This window comes from Chlorocebus sabaeus, chromosome 22 (assembly GCF_047675955.1).
Source record: "Chlorocebus sabaeus isolate Y175 chromosome 22, mChlSab1.0.hap1, whole genome shotgun sequence".
Classification (NCBI taxonomy): Eukaryota; Metazoa; Chordata; class Mammalia; order Primates; family Cercopithecidae; genus Chlorocebus; species Chlorocebus sabaeus.
In genome coordinates, this window is record NC_132925.1 from 21,172,078 (window position 1) to 21,192,918 (window position 20,841).

Consider the following 20,841-nt stretch of genomic DNA (forward strand, 5'->3'; position numbering starts at 1 on the left):
GAAACATACTTTGAAACTTCACTCCCTCCTACCATCTCCCCCCATGTACTCCTTTACCCCATGCACGTTTATTTAACTGCATGCTGCTTATATCTAATTATATGCTTACTTAGAAGTTCCAGGGGCTAATCTTGAGACAGACCAAGCATGGAGACGCAGCTGCAAAATTCCAGAGATTATCTCAAGACAGTCAACAACCCAGCCATTGTTGAGATGATGCCAGCTGTGCTCCTGGAGGACCATGGCTCCAGATAGCCACTGGAACAAGACATGCAGACCTTGTACCCAGCACCCCTCCTGCATGCCTCCCATTGCCAATTTCCTTTTTCAATCCCCTCTTCCCAGTCTGAAGTTTGAATCATTTCTGGAGGTTAAGCTGGCCACTTCCCCCACTGCTAGCTTTGGAAATAAAGTCACTTTCCTTTCACTGCACATCGTCCTTGTTACTGGCTTTGCAAGCAGTGAGCAGCCAAGCCTCCCCTCAGTTACACATACACAATGGAATACTATTTAGCCATGAAAAGGAGGAAATCCTGTCATTCACAGCAACACGGATGGACTGGAGGACATTATGTTAAGTGAAATAAGCCAGGAACATAAAGTTAAACAGCCTGTGAGCTAAATCCAGCCTACTACCCATGAGTTAATGAATTTTACATTTTTTAATAGTTGAAAAAAATCAAAAAAAGAACAATATTTTGTGACATGTGAAAATTATATAAAATTCAATGTCCATAAATAAAGTGAAACACAGCAAAGCTCATTAATTTACAATATATTGTCTATGTCTACTTTTACCTGATAGTGGCAGAATTGAGTGGTTGCAACAGAGACTTTATGGCCTGCAAAATTTAAATTATTTGCTACCTGACTCTTAATAGAAAACTTTGACAAACCCTGATCTGAAAAAGTCAGACAGTGATATTGGAAGTGATGTAAGATTTGAGTTATGCTCCCCTGGACCTATGGCCTGCCATATTTACTAACCTATCTCCTAATTCAATGGACAGTAGAGAAAGTGCCAAAAAGTACCTGTCATTTTCCTTGGGGGACCTGAAAATAAAAATTGAAAATATTAAACAGAGTTCGAGACAGGTATTATTGTCACATCATTCATCAAAGTGCAAGTTCTTTGTGTATTTCCTCTGAATTTCTTTGAACTACCTCCTTAAATAAAAATGCTTGCATAGTGTCAGATACTGACAAATTCCTATAGATTGAAGGAAGTGAGCAAAGGTGAAAAAAGCATTCTATTTTAAAGCCATGGTCTTTACTTTCTTCTAAATTTTAAAAATACTTTAAAACAATTCACATATGGTTATTTCTTCATCAAGAAACTTTTTTCAGTAAATCAGCAGAGAACTCCAGTTGTTGGCTTTAACAAAATTGGGAACCTTCTTTTTTGGGATACATGTTATGTAGTATTAAAATAAGATGGTACACTGTAAAGTAGTAAGGGTTTAGGTAAATGTCAGGACTGACTAATCCACAGGATACTGCACAAACTTTAATATTTATTATTTTATGTAACAGGTGCTTAAACAGAACTTTCCATGTGCCAGGAACTGTGCTAAGCATTTTACAAAAATTAGTTGATTTAATCTTCATTAAGATTTATTAGTATCCTCATAATATAGGTATAGAAACCATGGAACAAAGACACTAAATAATTTGCTGACGGTATTTCAAAAGCATTTTTTTAATAAAGCAGGATTAAGGTAAATTGTCTTTTTTATACAAATGAGAAGTTAAATCCTGGAAATACACCCGAAAGCATCCAGCCAGAAGTGCAAAGGCAGGATTTGAAGCCAGGCAAGTTGGCTCCAAAGACTGTGTTGCCCTTCATGTGCTGCCAAATAAGGGAGGCCTTCAAAGGCCTCACATTCCCAGGTTCTCATCTGAGCTTACAGCTGGAGGCAGCATCCTGTTTGAAAACTGCTAAAGTTGAACGGGGGCTACTGGTCATGATATGAGATTAGGTAAGTAGGTCAACTTTAAATACTTGGCCTCTTTCCACTAAACCTGCATCATTAACTAACTAAACAACACTGGGAAAATTATTTAAATTCCCTGTGTTCTGGTTTCCTTATTGGAAAATATGAGCATCGTAACTATCTCATAGCATTGATGTTGGACTTAAATAGTGTGTGTGTAAATAAATATATATATATATAAAGCCTGGCACACTGTAAATGCTATATAAGTGCTTGCTGTTATTTCCGGTAAACTCAGAAGTTTTGTCAAGAACAAGCCAAAGTTGAGATGGATAACATCTAAACTTGGGCTAAAGCATCACCTAAATCATGGCATTGAGTCTAGCATGAAGGTTCAGAGCAAGAAAAGCTATAAAGTCAGCTGCTTTGTTTCAAAATTCCTCCTCCACCCCAGTTTACAAACTCTTGGCTTTGGGTTAATATTTCATACCTTTAAACCTGTTTCCTCCTCTTAAAAATGAGTATTAATAATATCTATCCTGAGAGGGTTGAAGATTAAGTGAGCTCAGCAATGTGGCATACTCAATACAAAATATTCACTCAGTAAAGTATTCACTCAGTAAATGTTCACAAGTATTATACTGTGGGTCTTAAGCAGGGAGTAAATGTCTTTAAAAGAGGTGTCTGGTTTACTCAGCTCTGCTATGTTTAAAACAAGGACTAATACATCCCTTCCAGAGTGGCCTCATACCAAGATGTCAAAATCACCACACTGACAAGCTTTAGGAAAACACTGGGGCCACATCTCGTCTGCCTTCAGACTCCTATCAGTGCCAAATAAGACCTACGTAACTTGTAGGCAGCAAGCTGGGGACATGAATCCCTGAATTTTTAACCTAGCCAACTTTAGACCTAATATATCTCTTTGAGTTATTATTTGGTCTTTTTCTAAATCAATTTCCTCACCTGAAAAACTAACATCAAGAATACTAATTTACCAGAAATAGCATTAAGTTACAGCATTCAGATCATTTATTGTTAGAATATATATGATAAATATAATGGACATTCTATTCAGAATAAAGAATGCTACTGAACATGTGCATATTTAGAACAAGTCTATTTACCTGAATTCAAGTACACGAATTTCCTTGTAGCCTGGTAACCCAGTAAATGCATTTTCAACCTGTTAAAAATACAAATAAAAATGATAACTATGTAGAAATATGGAAAAATATATAGGAAACAATACTTTTAAGAGTAGAATAAGAAGTGCACTGTTCACAACTATTAGACACTTAGACACTTACCTAGGCATACCCAGGTCAGAAAGTGAAAGAAAAAATTTTACCTAAACACTGCCACATTTTTCTTTTTCATTTTGTCTTTTAAAGTTTTAATGTGCTTTAATATTAATTTTTTCCAAATTATTAAAAAGCATACTCCTCGTTGGCAAAGCACTGTTTTTCCCTTATGTGAAGAAATGTGAAAAAAAAAATTGTTTCAAAAGAAGCTGTAATACCTTTTTTAGTTTGTTTTTTTTTTTGTTTTGTTTTGTTTTGTTTTGTTTTGTTTTGTTTCTTGAGATGGAGTTTCACTCTGCTGCCCAGGCTGGAGTGCAGTGGTGCGATCTCAGCTCACTGCAACCTCCACCTCCCAGGTTCAAGCAATTGTCCTGCCTCAGCCTCCTGAACAGCTAAAATTACAGGCGTGCACCTCCATGCCCGGCTAATTTTTGTACTTTTACTAGAGACGGAGTTTCACTATGTTGGCCAGGCTGGTCTCGAATTCCTGACCTCAGGTGATCCACCCGCCTCAGCCTCCCAAAATGCTAGGATTACAGGCCTGTAATAGCACTTTTAAATGTTATTGTTTGGATTTGAAATCTGGCCACAGCACACACACTGACAAACAGTGTTTGTTTTCTATAAGTGTGAATGTGGCTGGTGGCATCTGTTTCCTGCTCCTACAATGAAAGAGAACCACAAACGCACTCAACACTCAGATGAGAGGCTTTGTGGTCAGGTAACTCTGCTGGTCCAAAGACCGATTCATGAGCATCACATCTGCAGGAGCCAGTTTTATTACTGAGTCTTTAAAATCTAGCCATGTAACTCCAAATGAGCTTAGTGACTGGACGTGGAAAATGGTATGCTAGATTGGACAAAAGATGTAAAAATAATCAGGTTGAGGCGGGTGGATCACAAGGTCAGGAGATCGAGACCATCCTGGCTAATACGGTGAAACCCCATCTCTACTAAAAATACAAAAAATTAGCCAGGCATCGTGGCAGGCGCCTGTAGTCCCAGTTACTCAGGAGAATGAGGCAGAAGAATGGTGTGAACCCGGGAGGCAGAGGTTGCAGTGAGCCGAGATCACACCACTGTACTCCAGCCTGGGTGACATATTCTGTCTCAATAATAATAATAATAATAGTAAGATTAGGCACAAATGCATATTTTAACAAAAATAAACATTTAATCTGTAACATTTCAGAAGATGACAACCTCAGCAGATGGGTCACTATGGGGCCAACATCAGAACAAAGGAAATAAATTAATGGACTTTGGCAACATCTCTGGGCATCTGCTTTTAAGCAAGTCCTCATATGAGGAGAGTGGGATTTTTTTTTAAATCGTGATTCACTGAAGATCTTTATGTCATAAGAATAAAGAATCCAAAGCCAAAGAATGAAATGCTTTGGCCATAGTAATATGCCCTGTTTTACTCTCTGAAAGGAAATAAAAAACTGTTATAATTCTTGTAGGGTGGTGGGGAGGGGTAGAAGACATAGGACTAGAAATCAGAAGGCTGAGGGTTAGTCTCAGCTCTGTTTCTGCTGGCAGAGTGTCCATGCACAGGCCTTCTTTTTTCAGAACTAATACTTCCTGCCCACCTACCATATTGATTTTAAGATTAAAAGAAATGTACCTAAAAGCACTCCATTAACTGAAAAATGCTGTACAACTGTATGCTATCATTACTACTAATCCCATCTTAGCATAGGCTTTGGCAGCTCTGGAGTCTAAACATGTATAGGTATCCAGTCGCAAGAAGTCATTCGACTTCGACATTGATATTAATAGTGAGTAAAATGTATCAAGGACTGCAATATGTCTGGTGCTTTGCTTTTCTTCAAATCTCTGCGACGATCCCAAGAGATAATACATTATTCCTGTTTTATGGATGAGAAAATGGAGATTATAAGATATTAACTAACTTGGCCAAGGTCACACATTTGGTGAGTGACTGAATCAGAATGTATTCAATCCCAGATCTCTCTAACACCGAAGCCCATATTTTTCCCATTGCATTACATTGCCCCTTCCTCTTTCCCCTGCCTCATGATGAATGTGCTTGAGAATTGGGACCAGGAGTGGGAAAACTAAGGTTTACTATAACTTCTCCCTTGAATTAAAAGGAAGGGGATTCTGTAGAAGAAGAAGGAGTACTTTGAAAGGCAGTAGGAGACCTGATTTTCATTTCTGTTCCTAGAGAACTACATGACAATGAACAAGTTGTTTGGCCTCCTGAGCCTCATCTGTAAAATGGAGATGCTTGCCTACATGGCTGCTGTGAGCAAACAAATAGAAAGCCACCTGTGGAGCACAAGGCACTATGTGAGGATCACACTGACACTGGCACTGCCCTCAGGCACCAACACTCCCAGGCCCATCACAGTGACTTTCCCCTCTCTGATGTTGTACTTCGTGTTGTCCCAAACCTATTATGCCCCCACTTCTTATCCTTTTACACACACACACACACACACACACACACACAGAGAGAGACAAAGACTAATAGCTCCTAAACCTCATCCCCTCCAAGCAGGCTTTCTTTCTCCCTGTGTGTCTTCCAGTAATACCCAGAGAAGCTGAGGGAAAAATCTGTGTGATGGTGTCCTAAAGGGAGGGAGCTGGAGGATCCCCTTCAGTTTGAGACATGATCCCCTGCCTTTGCTGTTTCATGCAAAGTGACTGTTGATAGGCATTTCATTCCAGGTAAGAGGACAGGGAGTACAGAGATAGGCCAGAGAAGGAGGTGTTCCATGGTAGGTCCAGAACCTTCAACACCCTCTAATCACCTCAACTCAATAGCTACCTTCCTCATAGAGTCCCTGATGAAGTTATTTTTCAGAGTGTTTATTGGACTTCTCTAAATCTGCAGTCATTCCATGCAATTGTTTACCCAAACACTAAGCTATATCAAAAGTTCCTTAATCAAAGGACAGAGAAAACCAGACGGCCAGCCCAAGACACTCTTTGATGCCAGGTGGCCACTGGCCTGGCTGACATTTCTTCCACATACCATGCAGCCTTGCAACTTGGCCACACCACTAGGAAAATGAATTGTCTGGCCTCCCCTTCCCACGTCTGATGGCTACAATAATGCTTTGGCTGAGAGATGCACATTTTTATTTCCCATCTGGACACAGTATCTGGGGAAGAAAATTAAGGTAACGGAATTGATAAACTTGGCTAAGGAGAACCCCGTCAAGAAGGAGTGGGAAAAAATAAACAGTAAGGAATGATGTGCCCTGTCATCTGACAGACAGGGGTAGATGAGCATTCAATGTCTCACTGCACAAAAGCAAAGGCAAACTAGACGGGGACCATGGGTCATTTCTGACGGAAAAAATCTTGAGTTTAAGTCCTATATAGAATTTTTCCAGAAAGTGAAGTTATGGGATGGTCTAATCCACAATTCTTTAAAGAAATCCCTTTTTAAAAATACCTCCAACTAAGGATAGGAGAAACATTTATTTTTCACTGGATGGCCATTTATGCCTCCAAACTTTGTACCAGGTATTACCTATGTGTTAACTATTCAAAAATTTTCAACTAAAAAATACTAAAGATGAAATTAAAAGACATTAAATGTAATGTTCCCTTAAGAAAAACAATACAGTATGTGTAGTTTCTTAGAGAAGCTTATTTCTCCAAATATTTTCAAGTCAAAACTATGCCACAGGACACATTCTTCCTTGGCTGTGCAGTAAAAGTTGGAAATTGCATTTATTTTTTAGCAGATGGCAAGATTTTTCTTTCTGTGAAAGAATTCATCTGTCCTGTGACTTTTTACAGAGTTTTCTGAAGAAATGGCTGAGTAACCACTCCAGGAACCAAGTAGACAAACAACTTGAAACCTAAACCTATCTTTAAACAGTGTTGTAAATATGGGAAACTAACATAGCAGGCATACTGTCTTTTTTTTTGCTTTTTTGTTTTTTTTTTAATCACCCACCTCTGAAATAAATTCTTCTTCAAGGTGCTGGTGGTGAAAGCTGGAGGAATCCTGTAGTTCTTCCCTGTACTCCTTCCCCAAAAGGTGGATGCTGAATTCTGCAATCTGTTCAGCTGCTGGTTTTGTGGCTTCTTCTATCACATTCTCAATTTCATTGCTAATCTGGATTTTCAGAGAAAGAACAATAATTGCCAAGGCTTATTCATTCAATCAAAAAGCATGTATTGATTGTTTCAATGTGTCAGAACTGTGCTAAAGGCAACCTCTGAAGATAACATTATTATACTGTATTTGACTTTGGAACAAATTGGGTAGACTTTAAGACACAGGCCAATACTGAAATTACTATGCATTTGTTCATTCCTTTGAATGCACATTGCACAGTTCAGGACAAGGTAGAAAATTTTCCACAGGAAACCATCAAGGTGAGTTTAAAAATAGTTGACTGCTATAATTATCATCTGAAAATAGCCTAGAAGGGTTGTTTCCAAACTTTTTTGTCTTAGAGCCCTTTATACTCTTAATAATCGTTGAGGAATCCAATGTATGTGGGTCATACCTATAGATAGTTACCAAAAAAAAAGACTAAAAGATAAATTTTAAAAATATTAATTCATTTAAATATAATATAATCATCTCAGTTCATGTAAAAATGAAGAAAATATTCTGCAAAATAAAAAAATAGTGAGAAGAGTGACATTGTTTATATTTTTGCAAATTCTTTAATGTCTAGCATAATAGAAGACAGTTGGATTCTTCTATCTGCTTCTGTATTCCATTAGTTACAATATGTTGTTTTAGTTGACACACATGAAAAAAATCTGGTCACACAGGTATCTATCAGAGAAGGGAGGAATATACTTAGATTTTTCAGATAACTGTGGATATTCTTTCTTGATGCTATACCTAACTCAACAAGCAGTAATTTCTTAAAGGTTAGTTGCTATGTGGAACCTGAACCCATATTCAACAAACTTTTTGTACTCTGTAACATAAAAACCCAGGCCTTCTACTGGCCAAAGCTGAAATAATTTAAGCAACGATAAATAATGGATTATAACCCAAAGAATAAATTAAATATCCATGAGTCTATACTGATATAATAAACAAATGATGAAACAAATAAATGAAAGGGAAGTGACAACAGTTTCTTACACAATAATTTCAATAATTAATAAAGGTAGAAAAAATGATGGAAATAGAAGATCACTACTAGAGTACTACAGTAATAATTATCACATGCAAAATACACTTAAGTGCATGTAATCCAAGTTTCTCCATTTTGATACATAAGAAAACCAGGGATTGAATAAGATGAATGACTAGCATAAAGAATCACAGCATGTCAATGACAGAGTCAGGAAGAGAATATCAGGGCTTTTTTCATTGTATCGTTTATCATCCCTGATGAATCATACAGTCAGAAACCTTTAAAACTTCAGAATGGGAAAGAACCTCAAAGATTCCACCACTCCTTCTGATGCTTGAATTTTCTTCATAATATCCTTGACAAATGGCTGCTTATCATCAGTTCAAATGGCTCTGATGAGAAAGAAGCATGCCTTTCAAACACAGACTACTACACTTCAAAAATGCTCTCATGGTTGGAAAGTTTTTAATATTAAACCCAAATTTACCTTCCTATGAATTCTACCATTGATCCAAATTCTATAACCTGTGACACATTTAAAACTTAGTTGCACAAAGCCCGTCGAATATGTACAGGCAGCTATCACGTCTTCCCTGACTTTTTACTAGCTCCTTTCCTCCATACATTTCTTAGGCTTTTAATATCTTTCTTAGAGAATGACACTCACAAGTGAAGTCTAGCCAATGAAAATATGCAATATATTGTTTTAACAGAAATATATGAAAAAATCTAGCCACACATCTCTCTTACAGTAAACTGTATTTCAATTAAAACAATCTAAAATTACACTAGCTTTTGTCTTTTCAGTAACTGCATCATACTATTGATTCACAGGAAGACTAACATCAACAAAAACTCTTAGTCCTATGAAATTTTGCACACGACTTTGCATTTTTTCCGTATTAAGCTTCATCTCACTAAATTTTCAAAGAGACTCGTTTCCAGTTTATTATTTTAAAAAATCTTGAGTAGTATTGCTGCTACAGAATACTGAAAACGCTAAGTAAATATTTTAATGGTTTTAATGCATAGTCTGCAAGAAAGTAAAAAGAAAACAAAACAAAACCAAGGTGTCAAAAAACAGGAATCCAGAGAGTTGAGTCAGTGTCGAAGGTGGCAGCTTCCATGGAGCATCTGCTGATCCTTTGTGACCTAGGCTTTAATTTTAAATAGCACAAAGGGACAGAATACAAAGTAGAAGGTCTATACATGTTGACAAATCAGATCAAAGATTCCCACATAAAGAAAGGATTCTAAAAACTCAATGAACAGTTTGAACAACAGTAGATTAAGTTGAAAGAAGAATTAGTGAAGTGGCAGACATAACTGAAAGCAACACAGAGAGACACAGAAATTAAAGTAATTAAAGTAGTTAAGAGACATGAGAGAGAAAATGAGGAGGTCAGGCATATCTAATCATGAAAGATAACAGCTGAGAATTTCTCCAAATTTATGTTAGACATAAAGTTTCACATTAAGGAAATACAACAAATTCAAACCACAATAAATAAACATAAATACACATCCATACCCACTTTTGTGAAACTGCAGAATCTTAAATACAAAATCGTACACTAAATGTATGTATATATATGCATATACATATATATACAAACATATATACATACGTGTATATGTAGATACATATATATCTTAGAAACAGCCAAAGAACACAACCAGATTACAAAGGGAGTGCCAAATGAACTGATAGTTCACTTCTCAGTAGCAACAACAGAAGCAGAAGATTGTAAAATAAAAGCTTGACAAAAAAATCCTTCAATCCAGAATTGAACATAGATTTAAAACACCTTTCCAGAATTAGAATGAAGAAATTTTCAGATGATCAAAAGTTGAGATCAAAACAGTGAGAGACTTTCATTAAATTAATATCTGAATTATATATTTCGGAAGGAAAATTACCCAGAAGATAGATCTAAAATATTTTTTTAATTAGAAAATAAAATAGTAGGGCCAGGAGCAGTGGCTCGCACCTATAATCCCAGCACTTTGGGAGGCCGAGGTGGGCAGATCACTTGAGGTCAGGAGTTCAAGACTAGCCTGGCCAACTGAAACCCCATCTCTACTAAAAATACAAAATTAGCTGGGCATGGTAGTATGAGCCTGTAATTCCAGCTACTCAGGAGGCTGAGGCAGGAGAATCACTTGAACCTGGGAGGCGGAGGTTTTAGTGAGCAGAGATCCACTGTACTCCATTTCAAAAAAATAATAAATAAATTAAATAAAATAGTAAACATCTGGGTAAATCTTAAACAAATTTTAGCTGTATAAGTAGAATATAATACAGTCTAATTAGTAGAATGAAAAAAGAGAAAGAACAAAAGTGCTGAAAAGTAGCACATAGGTCAGCAAAATGATCATTTGAATTACAATGTTCTAATGTTTCTACATTGCTCAGGATAAGAATAAACATGTTGAAAAACTTAAAATTTGTTAAGTTAAATACACATTATAATTTATAGGATAACTCCCAACAGAACCAAAATATGGTATGTAATTTCTAGAAGAGTAGATGGGAAAATGCATTAGGAAAATAGCTGCACAATAAAACTACCTTGGGCTTCATTTGAACCAGAGCTACAGGCAATCTAATTTTTGTTAGGTATCTCTATATTGTTGTGTTTTCCTACTAGTTCTATAAATTGGCTTAAATCCTCTGTTTTGGATATTAATGTTCCAATTGACTGCATACAATTCCTTAATTTCCATTAAAGTGAATTCTATCTCATTCTATAAATGTTTTCAGATCTAAATCATAGCTATTCTGCCTCAGGTTCAAAGCTACAGTATCACTTTTTATTCATTCATTCACAAATATTTATCAAATGCCAGTATTTGCTAGCACCGTCTACTTGGAACACAGCTGTACTTAGCATAAAAGTATTGATTCAGGTACCCACTCAGGGATTACCACCAGACTTGTTCAGTGACAGGGAGTGTGATGAGGCAAAGTGGAGCGACTTAACCTGATTTCATGTAAGTTAAAATGTCCACATGGGGAAGTGAAGTTGCAAGATAACTAAATTGCATCTTCCTAGTGACTATGTTTTGTCAGAATTTGCTCTATATTTAAAAAACAGCATTTGTGAACCCCTTAATTTTTTAAATGCAGTATTTAAATATCTAACAAAATGTTTCCATATTCCTAGGCAATGTGTAATTGTTTTGTTAATCTGTATATATCTTTTGTGAGAGAGACTCAGCTATAGGATTTAGTGTTGTTCAGTGGACAGGTTTCTATTAATTATGGTATATTCACAATGCACGGTACTTTTTGCCTTTTAAACTACATAAAATGTATAGTTTTACCCTCTGAAGAGCTAAGATCTGGTCTCTTAAGGGTTAGAAGAACACAGGCAAAACCACCATAGTAAATCATGTCACAGAGGCCACAGGAGGCAGTGGGCTTACCTCAGTGACAGTCCATTTCATTTGTAATTTGAAGTCCTCTCTCACCAAAAACTCTACAATAAGAGCAGATTTACTCAGTTCTCCAAGGAACCTCAAAATTGTTGTTAACGTACTGGTTTTAGAATTCACGTCGTTTTTCTCACAGGGCACTACATGAAGTCCTGTGTAGTCCAGCAATGCGAGATAAACTCTCTCTTCATCTCTATGCTCCATGTTAGAAACTAAGTAACAAAACAGAGCATCACTCACACTCTCCTCTGGCCTTTCCACGCTGCTGTCTGAGGCACCTTCATAGGAGTCCACCCCTGGATGTGGAACACTGAGAGCAGCGTCTAAGAAGAAAAGCAACAACATATGCATGAATTCAGTCCCTGATTAAGTCCGAATTCCTATCAGGAAATAAGGAACTGACTGCAAAAACCATTCCCATAAATAGTTTGCTTTATTGTCCTGGAAATTCGGTGCTTTCTAACCTCAAGACACATCTGTATGGCATCTTCTCAGAACAAGAAATAATTGTGCTGCCTTTAACAAGCATATATTGAGCACCTACTGTATGCCAGACTCTGCACAAGACACTACGGACACAAAGACAACATTCCTATACTTCAGGAGCTATCTAGCAAAGGGGACAGATACTAAAAGAAGTAACTCCTCTACCAGAGAGGGGACGTGGGTAAAGGTTGGAAATTGGCTGTGAATTGACAAATGTTCAAACTGGACCTTATCATGTTATTCTGTTTTCGTAGATGTTTGAAATTTCTAACACAGAGAAGTTTGTGGGGTTTTTTTAATTAAAAATAAAGAAATGAATTACCAATTTACAAGAAATATACTGGTCAAAGGAACATGCTAAACTATACCACAGAATGCAACAAGAAAATCCTTACTCTGGGAAACTCTCACAGGACGAATGACAAATGGTGGCGTTAGAATGGTTCTACGTTTTCACATTAGTGGTAGCTACAGAGTGTTTGCCTTAAAATAATTCATTAGCTCATACATTTGTTTTCAGTGGTGTTCTGACTTGTATTATATACTTAATGATTAAGGATTTTTAGGTACCGACAACATTATGCCATAAATATTTAAAAATTACTTTTTCTTGAGAATTTTGAACAACATATAAAAAGAGAGAAATCTGATATTTTTAAAAAGTTAGTGCAAAAAAAACGTACTTGTTTGGGAGACTGTCTTAAACCATAAATAATTTAAAAAGAAAAGTGAATAAAGACACAAAAGCATACCTCCCAATGTTGAAGTATCACCAACAGGAACTGGAGAAGACAGTTCAGGGCTAAAAAAAAATGTTTGCAGTTAATGAAATGACAGACACATGAGGGTTTATTTTGGGATTTTGGAGTTGTTTTCCAAAAAGGAAAACACTAGATCACCAATTAAGGGCTCCCAAGCAAAAGTACCAAGAAGCAAAGTTTTAAAAATTAAAACATCATAATTCATTTATTTTACATTTATTGATGCATACTCAACTAGAATCACCTTACCTAGAATTCTTCCCTAGTTATCTTTTCATCACCCTGTTTTCTCTCTTCTCAGTTCTTATCATTATGTGAAATTTTATTTATCTTCTTATTTATCTCTGTCTCTAATGCCTTGGTCCTCTAGCACATTATTGCCCAAAAATGGTAGCCACTGGACACGTGTAGCAATTTAAATTAATTTAAATTAAACCAAGTTAAAAACTCAGCTCCTCATTTACACCTGCCACATTTCAGGTGCTTAATAGCTGCATGTGGTTAATGGCCATCATACTGGACAAGATGGTAAAGAACATTTCCATCACCACAGATGTTCTGTTGAACAGGAATGCATTAAGAATCTAAACTGCATGAGATTGGAGACCTTGACTAATATATTCCTGCTGTATTTTCCAGTGCCTAAAACAGTACCTGCCATTTAGTAGGCATTAAAAATATATTTTGGGGTAAATGAATACAATGTGCCAGGCAACGTAGAAGGTACTTGGCATGTAATTGTGAGCAAAACACCCATGGTATATGAAGGTTACAGTCTTATAGAAATTATACACACTAAGTCAATAATTACAGATGAGACAAGTAGCATAGACAAGAAAGTAGTGGCTGCTAGAAGGAACATAAAGCCACACACCTGATCTCATTGGAGAGATCACTGAAATCATAAAACCTATTTATGTAAAGAAAGTCAAGCTTAGAGAAATGATTTGCTGTAGGCCACATTGCTAACAGGTATCAGGTATCCTAGCTGTCGTGTTACCATGCCACTCTGCAACTGCAAGCAAAGATAAGAAGAGATCAGAAGATAATTTGAGAAAGCCCCTCCTCCTAAAGGAAAGAAAATAGGTTTCCACAAGTCCATATTTTCACATATCCCAAAGGTATAAAAGTTAGATTTGCAATAATTTGGGAACATTTTAGAATTTTCAAGTTTGTACACATGTCCTAAGAGGAAAAGGCCTATTCCCTTAACCTTTTCCAAAGATATTGGATCAGTGATGATTGTCTGTTTTCAACTCATAGCAATTAAAAACTCTCTTCAGGTCGGGCATGGTGGCTTATGCCTGCAATCCCAGCATTTTGGGAGGTCCAGGTGGGTCAATCACCTGAGGCCAGCAGTTCGAGACCAGCCTGGCCAACATGGTGAAACCCTGTCTCTACTAAAAATACAAAAATTAGCTGGGTGTGGGGTGGCACATGCCTGTAATCCCAGCTACAGGAGCCTGAGGTATGAGAATCACTTGAACTCAGGAGGCAGAGGTTGCAGTGAGCCAAGATTGTACCACTGTACTCCAGCCTGGGTGACAGAGGAAGACTCTGCCTCTACATAAATAAATAAATAAAAACTCTCTTCAGTGCTACCAAGTCAACTTCCTAAAGTAATTTGATCAACAGTAAAAAATATCTCCTTCATAGATGTGTCCAGGTCTGTGACGTGTTCAGTTAAGTCACATCTTCAGAGCCACACCTTTAGATCACCCTACTGCTCTCAATTAGATTAGAGAGGTACTCAAAGCCTCGAGATAAACACCGCACACATTTGGAGGCATCAGTTTTACTAGAAGTTTAAACAGGTGAGGAGTTAAATAAGAACTGATATATAATTTAAAACATTTTAAAATTATAACAAACATGGCTATATTATGGAATAGAATATAAAGTTTAAATGAATATGAAAATCAAATATGATAATTCAAAGACATTTTATGATTGGAGCTGGTAGGGGAGGGTCAGCTAGGGGCATGTTTTCTAAATGCCCAGGCTTTGGTAGAAAAGTTGAGAAACATTAAGTTAAAAAAAAAAAAAAAAAAAAAAACTTCATTATAAACATCCTTCTGGTTTTAAAAATTCTATCTAAAAAAGTAAGATGTTAAACTATTACACAAAACTCATCAGTATTGTTTATTTAGAGTACTTTTGCATAAAATTGCTTACTAAGTTTCATCTAGAAGAACCTAAAGGGTATGACATCTGGACAAGTTATTTTGATGAGCAGAGGACAGCATGAGTGATGAGGAAGCATCAGGAGGCTTCCTGGGTTACAGAAGATGGAGCTGAAAAAAATGGGAATCGGATGCATTCGGAAGAAACATTAACATAATCAGGCCTGAATAGGGTCTATCAATTGTCCACATGGCAGTACTCATTCTCATTTCATAGATGAAAGAAATAAGGTCCAAACAGGTAAAGCAACTTTGTCAGGCTCACACAAAACTTCCTAACTGTATCCAGTTCTCTTTCAATAATAACAGCAAGAATAATTACAATTAAATTTACTGAGCCCTCATCATGTGTCATACACTGCTAAGTGCTTTATTTAGGTTAACTAACTTAATTCTGGCAACCACCCTAAAAAGGAGATCCTATGATCTCATTTAGACTGATGAGGAAACTAATGCTAGAAGAGGTTAACATTTGCTCAGGGTCACACAGCTAAGCCAATGGAGGAGCTGTGATGTAAAATAGGCCCACTGAATGCCAGAAACCTCACTCTTACTCACCTCAAGTCACTTCTTCACAACATGGCCCTTACATGATCCCTACTCTTTAGAAGGGTTTCACTTGGCCTTCATGATACTGGCCTATAAAAACCAAATGACCTAAAAGTCAATGTGTAAGGTCCCAGAAAGAGGAAGGGGAACCTGGTTACAGTTGGAGACCTATGGAGAGAAACCAGATATAAGGATCACAGTAAGGCAAAGGTAGGAAAGCACAGCACAGCAACTAGAATAGGATGTTGGGATGAGGTAGCAGAGAAACCGGACTTCACCTGGGGTGAGTTAAACTGTCCCTGACATCAAATCAAATTTAAGCTAATTCTCTAACTAAGCAAGTATTCAGAGTGGAGAAGTTTGATTACTTCAGTTGAACTAGATTTCACCTTGCTAAATTCAAAATAACATTATTTTAACAGTGGTAAGTAGGAAACTCTCAGTAATTTAAATCACTTGCCTACACTCCAACTCTTAATCCCTCACCCACCCACTCTCCTTTCAAGAGACAGTAAAGAACACTTAACAACAAGAATCCTTTTACATGTTTTCATTAAGTATTCCTCCTGCAGAGATCCCTTAAAATGTCACTCACAACAGCACTGGAACACAGAGGTGTCTTGAGTTTGGAAAGAGAAATACTACTTCATTTCTAAGTCAAACCACAAAGTTGAAGCTGTTCAGCTAAGATCTTTAGCTTAATACTAACAACATGCAACCCCTTACTATCTCCTTTCCTCAGTTCATCCAGCACGTTATTCATTCTTCACCACTACTACCTAATTATGTCAATGGAATTCAGGTGGGATTGTGTCAAAAGATGCTCACAGCCACATAGAACATACATTTAAAGACATTGTAAAACAAGCCAAGCACAGGTTCATATGCAGATTCCTACTCCCCTTGATGACCTTCTATACTTTGCTTTGCTCTTGAATATGTTACTATAATCACATGTGACAGCAAAAGAATTCAAAGAAAGGAGTTAAGAAACCTGAGTACTAGTCCTAGATGTATCATTAACTTTGTGTATGATTTAGGGAAATACCTTAGTTGCTCTGGGCCTCAAGAACTTAACCTTTAAAACAAGAACACCTCCATGTCTTCTATTTCATGAAGGTGTTGACAAAAACCAAATAAAATATTATATGCAGAAGCATCATAAAAAGTATGAAATGCTAAACAAATATAAAACAGGGGTTAATGGGATAGTGACATATGTCATCCCAAACAGAATAAAACATTTGCTGAAAAAAAATATATATAGGCCAGGTGCAGTGGTTCACACCTGTAATCTCAGCACTTTGGGAGGCCAAGGTGGGTGGATCACCTGAAGTCAGGAGTTTAAGACCAGCCTGGCCAACATGGCGAAACCCCATCTCTACTAAAAAACATACAAAAATTAGCCAGGCATGGTGGCACATGCCTGTAATCCCAGCTACTCAGGAGGCTGAGGCAGGAGAATCACTTGAACCTGGGAGGCGGAGGTTGCAGTGGGGCGAGATCAGACCACCGCACTCCAGCCTGGGTGACAGAGCAAGACACTGTTGTGCCAAAAAAAAAATATATATATATATATGTATATATATATACACACACATGTTTGGCTTTGTGATTCATGATGGGTATTCTCAACTACAATTCTCAACTACAAATATAAATTAATTGAGACACACACACAATCCCAAAGCACAATCATTATGCTGAGAATATCACCAGAGACCTGATAATAGACTTGGGTGATTAGGCAGAAATTCTGTTATTAATTTAACAAATATTTAGTAAGCACATATCCTAGGCTGAGCCTTGCACTGGTTATTGGGGATGTAACCATAAAACCAGATGGCAGGAGTTTAAGCAGTGACTGGAGCTAAGTGGACATTCTTTCAAGATGTCTGGCTATAATGGAGATAAATGCAGGCTTTTTAAAAAATATGTAACATGAGAGGGACTTGAGCATGTTTAAATACTAATGGGAAAGGGTCAGTAAAGAAGGAAGTTGGAGACTCAGGAGAAAGAGAGAAACAATGACAGGCAGAGGTTTCTAAGAGGAAAGACAGAATGTAAGGTCCTGAATACAGGCAGAAAATGTTCTTTTCAAGAGTTGGCAACTGATGGCAGAGACATTTAAAATAGGATATAGCAGAGTATATGGTGCAAGACACACATTAGCAGATGTATTCGAGTTTGCATAGAGGTCTGCAATTTAAATTGCAGAGAACTGTGATTGGCAGAATACTAACCTCCCAAAGAGGTCCATATCTTAATCCCCAGAGAGGGGAATTAAGGTTGCAAGTAGAATTAAGCTTGCTAATCGGCAGATCTTAAAATAGGCAGAGTATCCTGGGTTATCCAGTAGGCTCCATGTAATCCCAGGAACCCTTTCATGTGGAAGAGGGAGACAGAAGAAAGTCAGGGTGATGGAATGTGAGAGAGACTCCACCAGCCACTGCTGGCTTTGAAGATGGAAGGGGGCCATGAGCCAAGAAATGGGGGTGGTCTGTAGAAGCTAGAAAAAGCAAGAAAACAGATTCTCCCCTACAGCTTCTAAAAAGGAACACAGCCCTGCTAATACTTTGAGACCCAGAAGAGGCTTCTGAACTACAGAACTATAAGATAATCAATCTATGTTGTTTTAAGCTGCCAAGGTTAGACTAATTAGTTAAAGCAGCAGTAGAAAACAAATACAAGAATCTCTTTACACAGAGAATACAAAAAGAATCTCAAAAAATTATAAAAATAAATTTGAATAGTGGAAACAGGAGTTAATGGAGTAGTGACATATGTCATCCCAAAGAGAATAAAATATTTGCTGAAAAAATATATATATTTGGTTTTGTGGTCCATGGAAATCACGGGCAAATAAGGATTTTAATGGATAGCGGTAATACTCAGTTGGAGAAAGATAGGCTGAGTAAATTCTTAGGCCACTCCTATGCTATCACTCCCAGTGTGAGCTAGCCCCATGTCACTCCCTTCAGCATCTCCCACAGTCGGCAGTCTCCACCCCACTTCAACCTGGTCTGCCCTAGTTTCAGGCAGAATACACATTTTTTAATTTTCAAAATTCACTTATATTTTTGTTCATATGTATTGTTATTTATATGCCTTATTTTCTACGAATAGTGAATATCTTTTGTCCTCTATTAGGCCTAGTACAGGCAGTGACTTATCAGTAGAGATACATGATACATACAGTCCGCTCTGCTATGCTATTTATTTGTGAATTTGTTTCAACATGATTAATATATTAAGAAACAGTTGAGTATAATGCAGATTTCTCCTTTACCTATACTCAATTTCATTGTGAGAAATGCTAGATGAATAAACAAAACTGCACCCAGATGAAGAGAGGCCACATTGGAATACACCAAGCACTCTCATGCCCGACACTTCAGACATCTTCCAGCTACCTCAGTTCACCCATGAGTTATTCACCACACCCACCCTCATATGGTGTTACAACTTTCCGTTCTTCTTCAGATAATTCTCCTTCCATCACTTCACAATAATTTATAAGCTACAATCTTTCCAATGTCCAATTTTACGAACTTCATCAAGGTTAAGTGACATATTTATTATGGTATTTGTGTATTTCTTAACCACATGGGACATGTAAACTGTGCCACCATTTTTATTAGGTTCCTTTTTTGTTTGTTTCTGAGATGGAGTCTCACTCTGTTGTTGCCCAGGCTGGAGTGCAGTGGCGCAATCTTGGCTCACTGCAACCTCCGCCTCTCAGGTTCAAGCTATTCTCCTGCCTTAGCCTCCCGAGCAGCCAGGATTACAGGTGCACGCCACTATGCCTGGCTAATTTTTTTTGTATTTTTATAGAGACGGGGTTTCACCATGTTGGCCAGGCTGGTCTTGAACTCCTGATCTCAAGTAATCTGCCTGCCTCAGCCTTCCAACGTGCTGGGATTACAGGCGTGAGCCACTGTGCCAACCACTAGGTTCCTTTAAAAAAAAAAAAAATGTATTGTTGACAAAGTTTCTGGGTATTGTGCCCCAACTTTATTATTCCCATTGCCCCTGTAGTTTTTATCACATGATTTTCAATGATTTTTAGGAAATAATATATCATTTTATAGTAGAATAACTATATGATGAAGGTGTTTTGTTTTCATTGAAAGTTTTTGAATAAACGCCATAAGTTTGTTTGTTCTAAGACTCTTTCCAACATGGTACACACACGCAGAGTATACAGTAGATTGTCAGAAGCCATAGAGTAGACTTGGCTCCATTTCTAAAGCTTCCATTTTGTGTGATATTTGAGGAAATAAATCAATTCATATAAAATACATACTGATACACTACATAGCAGAATACAAAGAGTGCATGAAGTCTTAAGAAAAGAAAAGGAAGTTTGGATTTGCAAAAACAAACCAAAAAAAAACTCCAAGCTATACTGCCCATATTTTCTGCCATTGAGGACTTTGGGAGAAAAGTTTGATAAACACTGTTCTAAGCAAATGTTAAAGTCCCCTTAGCTGACAAATATATAGACTAATAAGAAAAATAAAAAATCACTCTGGCTGCTGTGTTGAAAATGTACTGTAGTTGGGAAAGGGTTAGACGTGTTAAGAAGCTATTATAAAAATAAAAGATGCTGGTGGCTCAGACTAGGGTGGTGGCAGTGAAGATGGTGAAAAGTGATCAGATTCGAGATATATTTTGAATCTACAGGCAACAGAATTTCTTGATGGATTGGATGTGAGGTGTGGAAGAAACGGAAATATAAAGCATGATCACAAAGTTTTGATCTGCAATGACAGACATGATAAAATTGCCACCAATAGAAAAGCAGAGTTAATTGGGTTGGGGGCATGGGAGAACCAGGAGTTCAGTTGTGGATGTGTTGAGTTTGAAATGTCTACTTGACATTCACGTAGAGATGGCATCATAAATATGAGTTGTCTTCTATCTTCTCAGTTTATAGATAAAAAACATTGCATCAGATTGTTTGAGTCATTTATCCAAAATCAAAGTAGCCAGGTAGAAGCAAAAAGAAAAGGTCTCTTGACTCCCAGTCCAGTGCTATTCTTAGTAAACCTTCCCAGAGAGTACAGAACTTTCCATTAAAAGAGACTCATTGT

At 37.2% G+C, this 20,841-nt stretch overlaps 1 protein-coding gene across 1 annotated transcript in view; it reads right to left on the reverse strand.

Moving 5' to 3' along the window:
* IMPG2 (interphotoreceptor matrix proteoglycan 2) overlaps positions 1 to 20,841 on the reverse strand; it is a 101,623-nt gene that overhangs the window by 44,799 nt on the left and 35,983 nt on the right. Inside the window, exons 5-9 of the mRNA XM_038002433.2 lie at positions 13,005 to 13,054; positions 12,007 to 12,089; positions 7,179 to 7,340; positions 3,062 to 3,120; positions 1,033 to 1,053 (exon numbers count right to left, since the gene is read on the reverse strand). Of these exons, the coding sequence (XP_037858361.1) occupies positions 1,033 to 1,053; positions 3,062 to 3,120; positions 7,179 to 7,340; positions 12,007 to 12,089; positions 13,005 to 13,054 (375 nt within the window). The remainder of the gene's footprint in view (positions 1 to 1,032; positions 1,054 to 3,061; positions 3,121 to 7,178; positions 7,341 to 12,006; positions 12,090 to 13,004; positions 13,055 to 20,841) is intronic.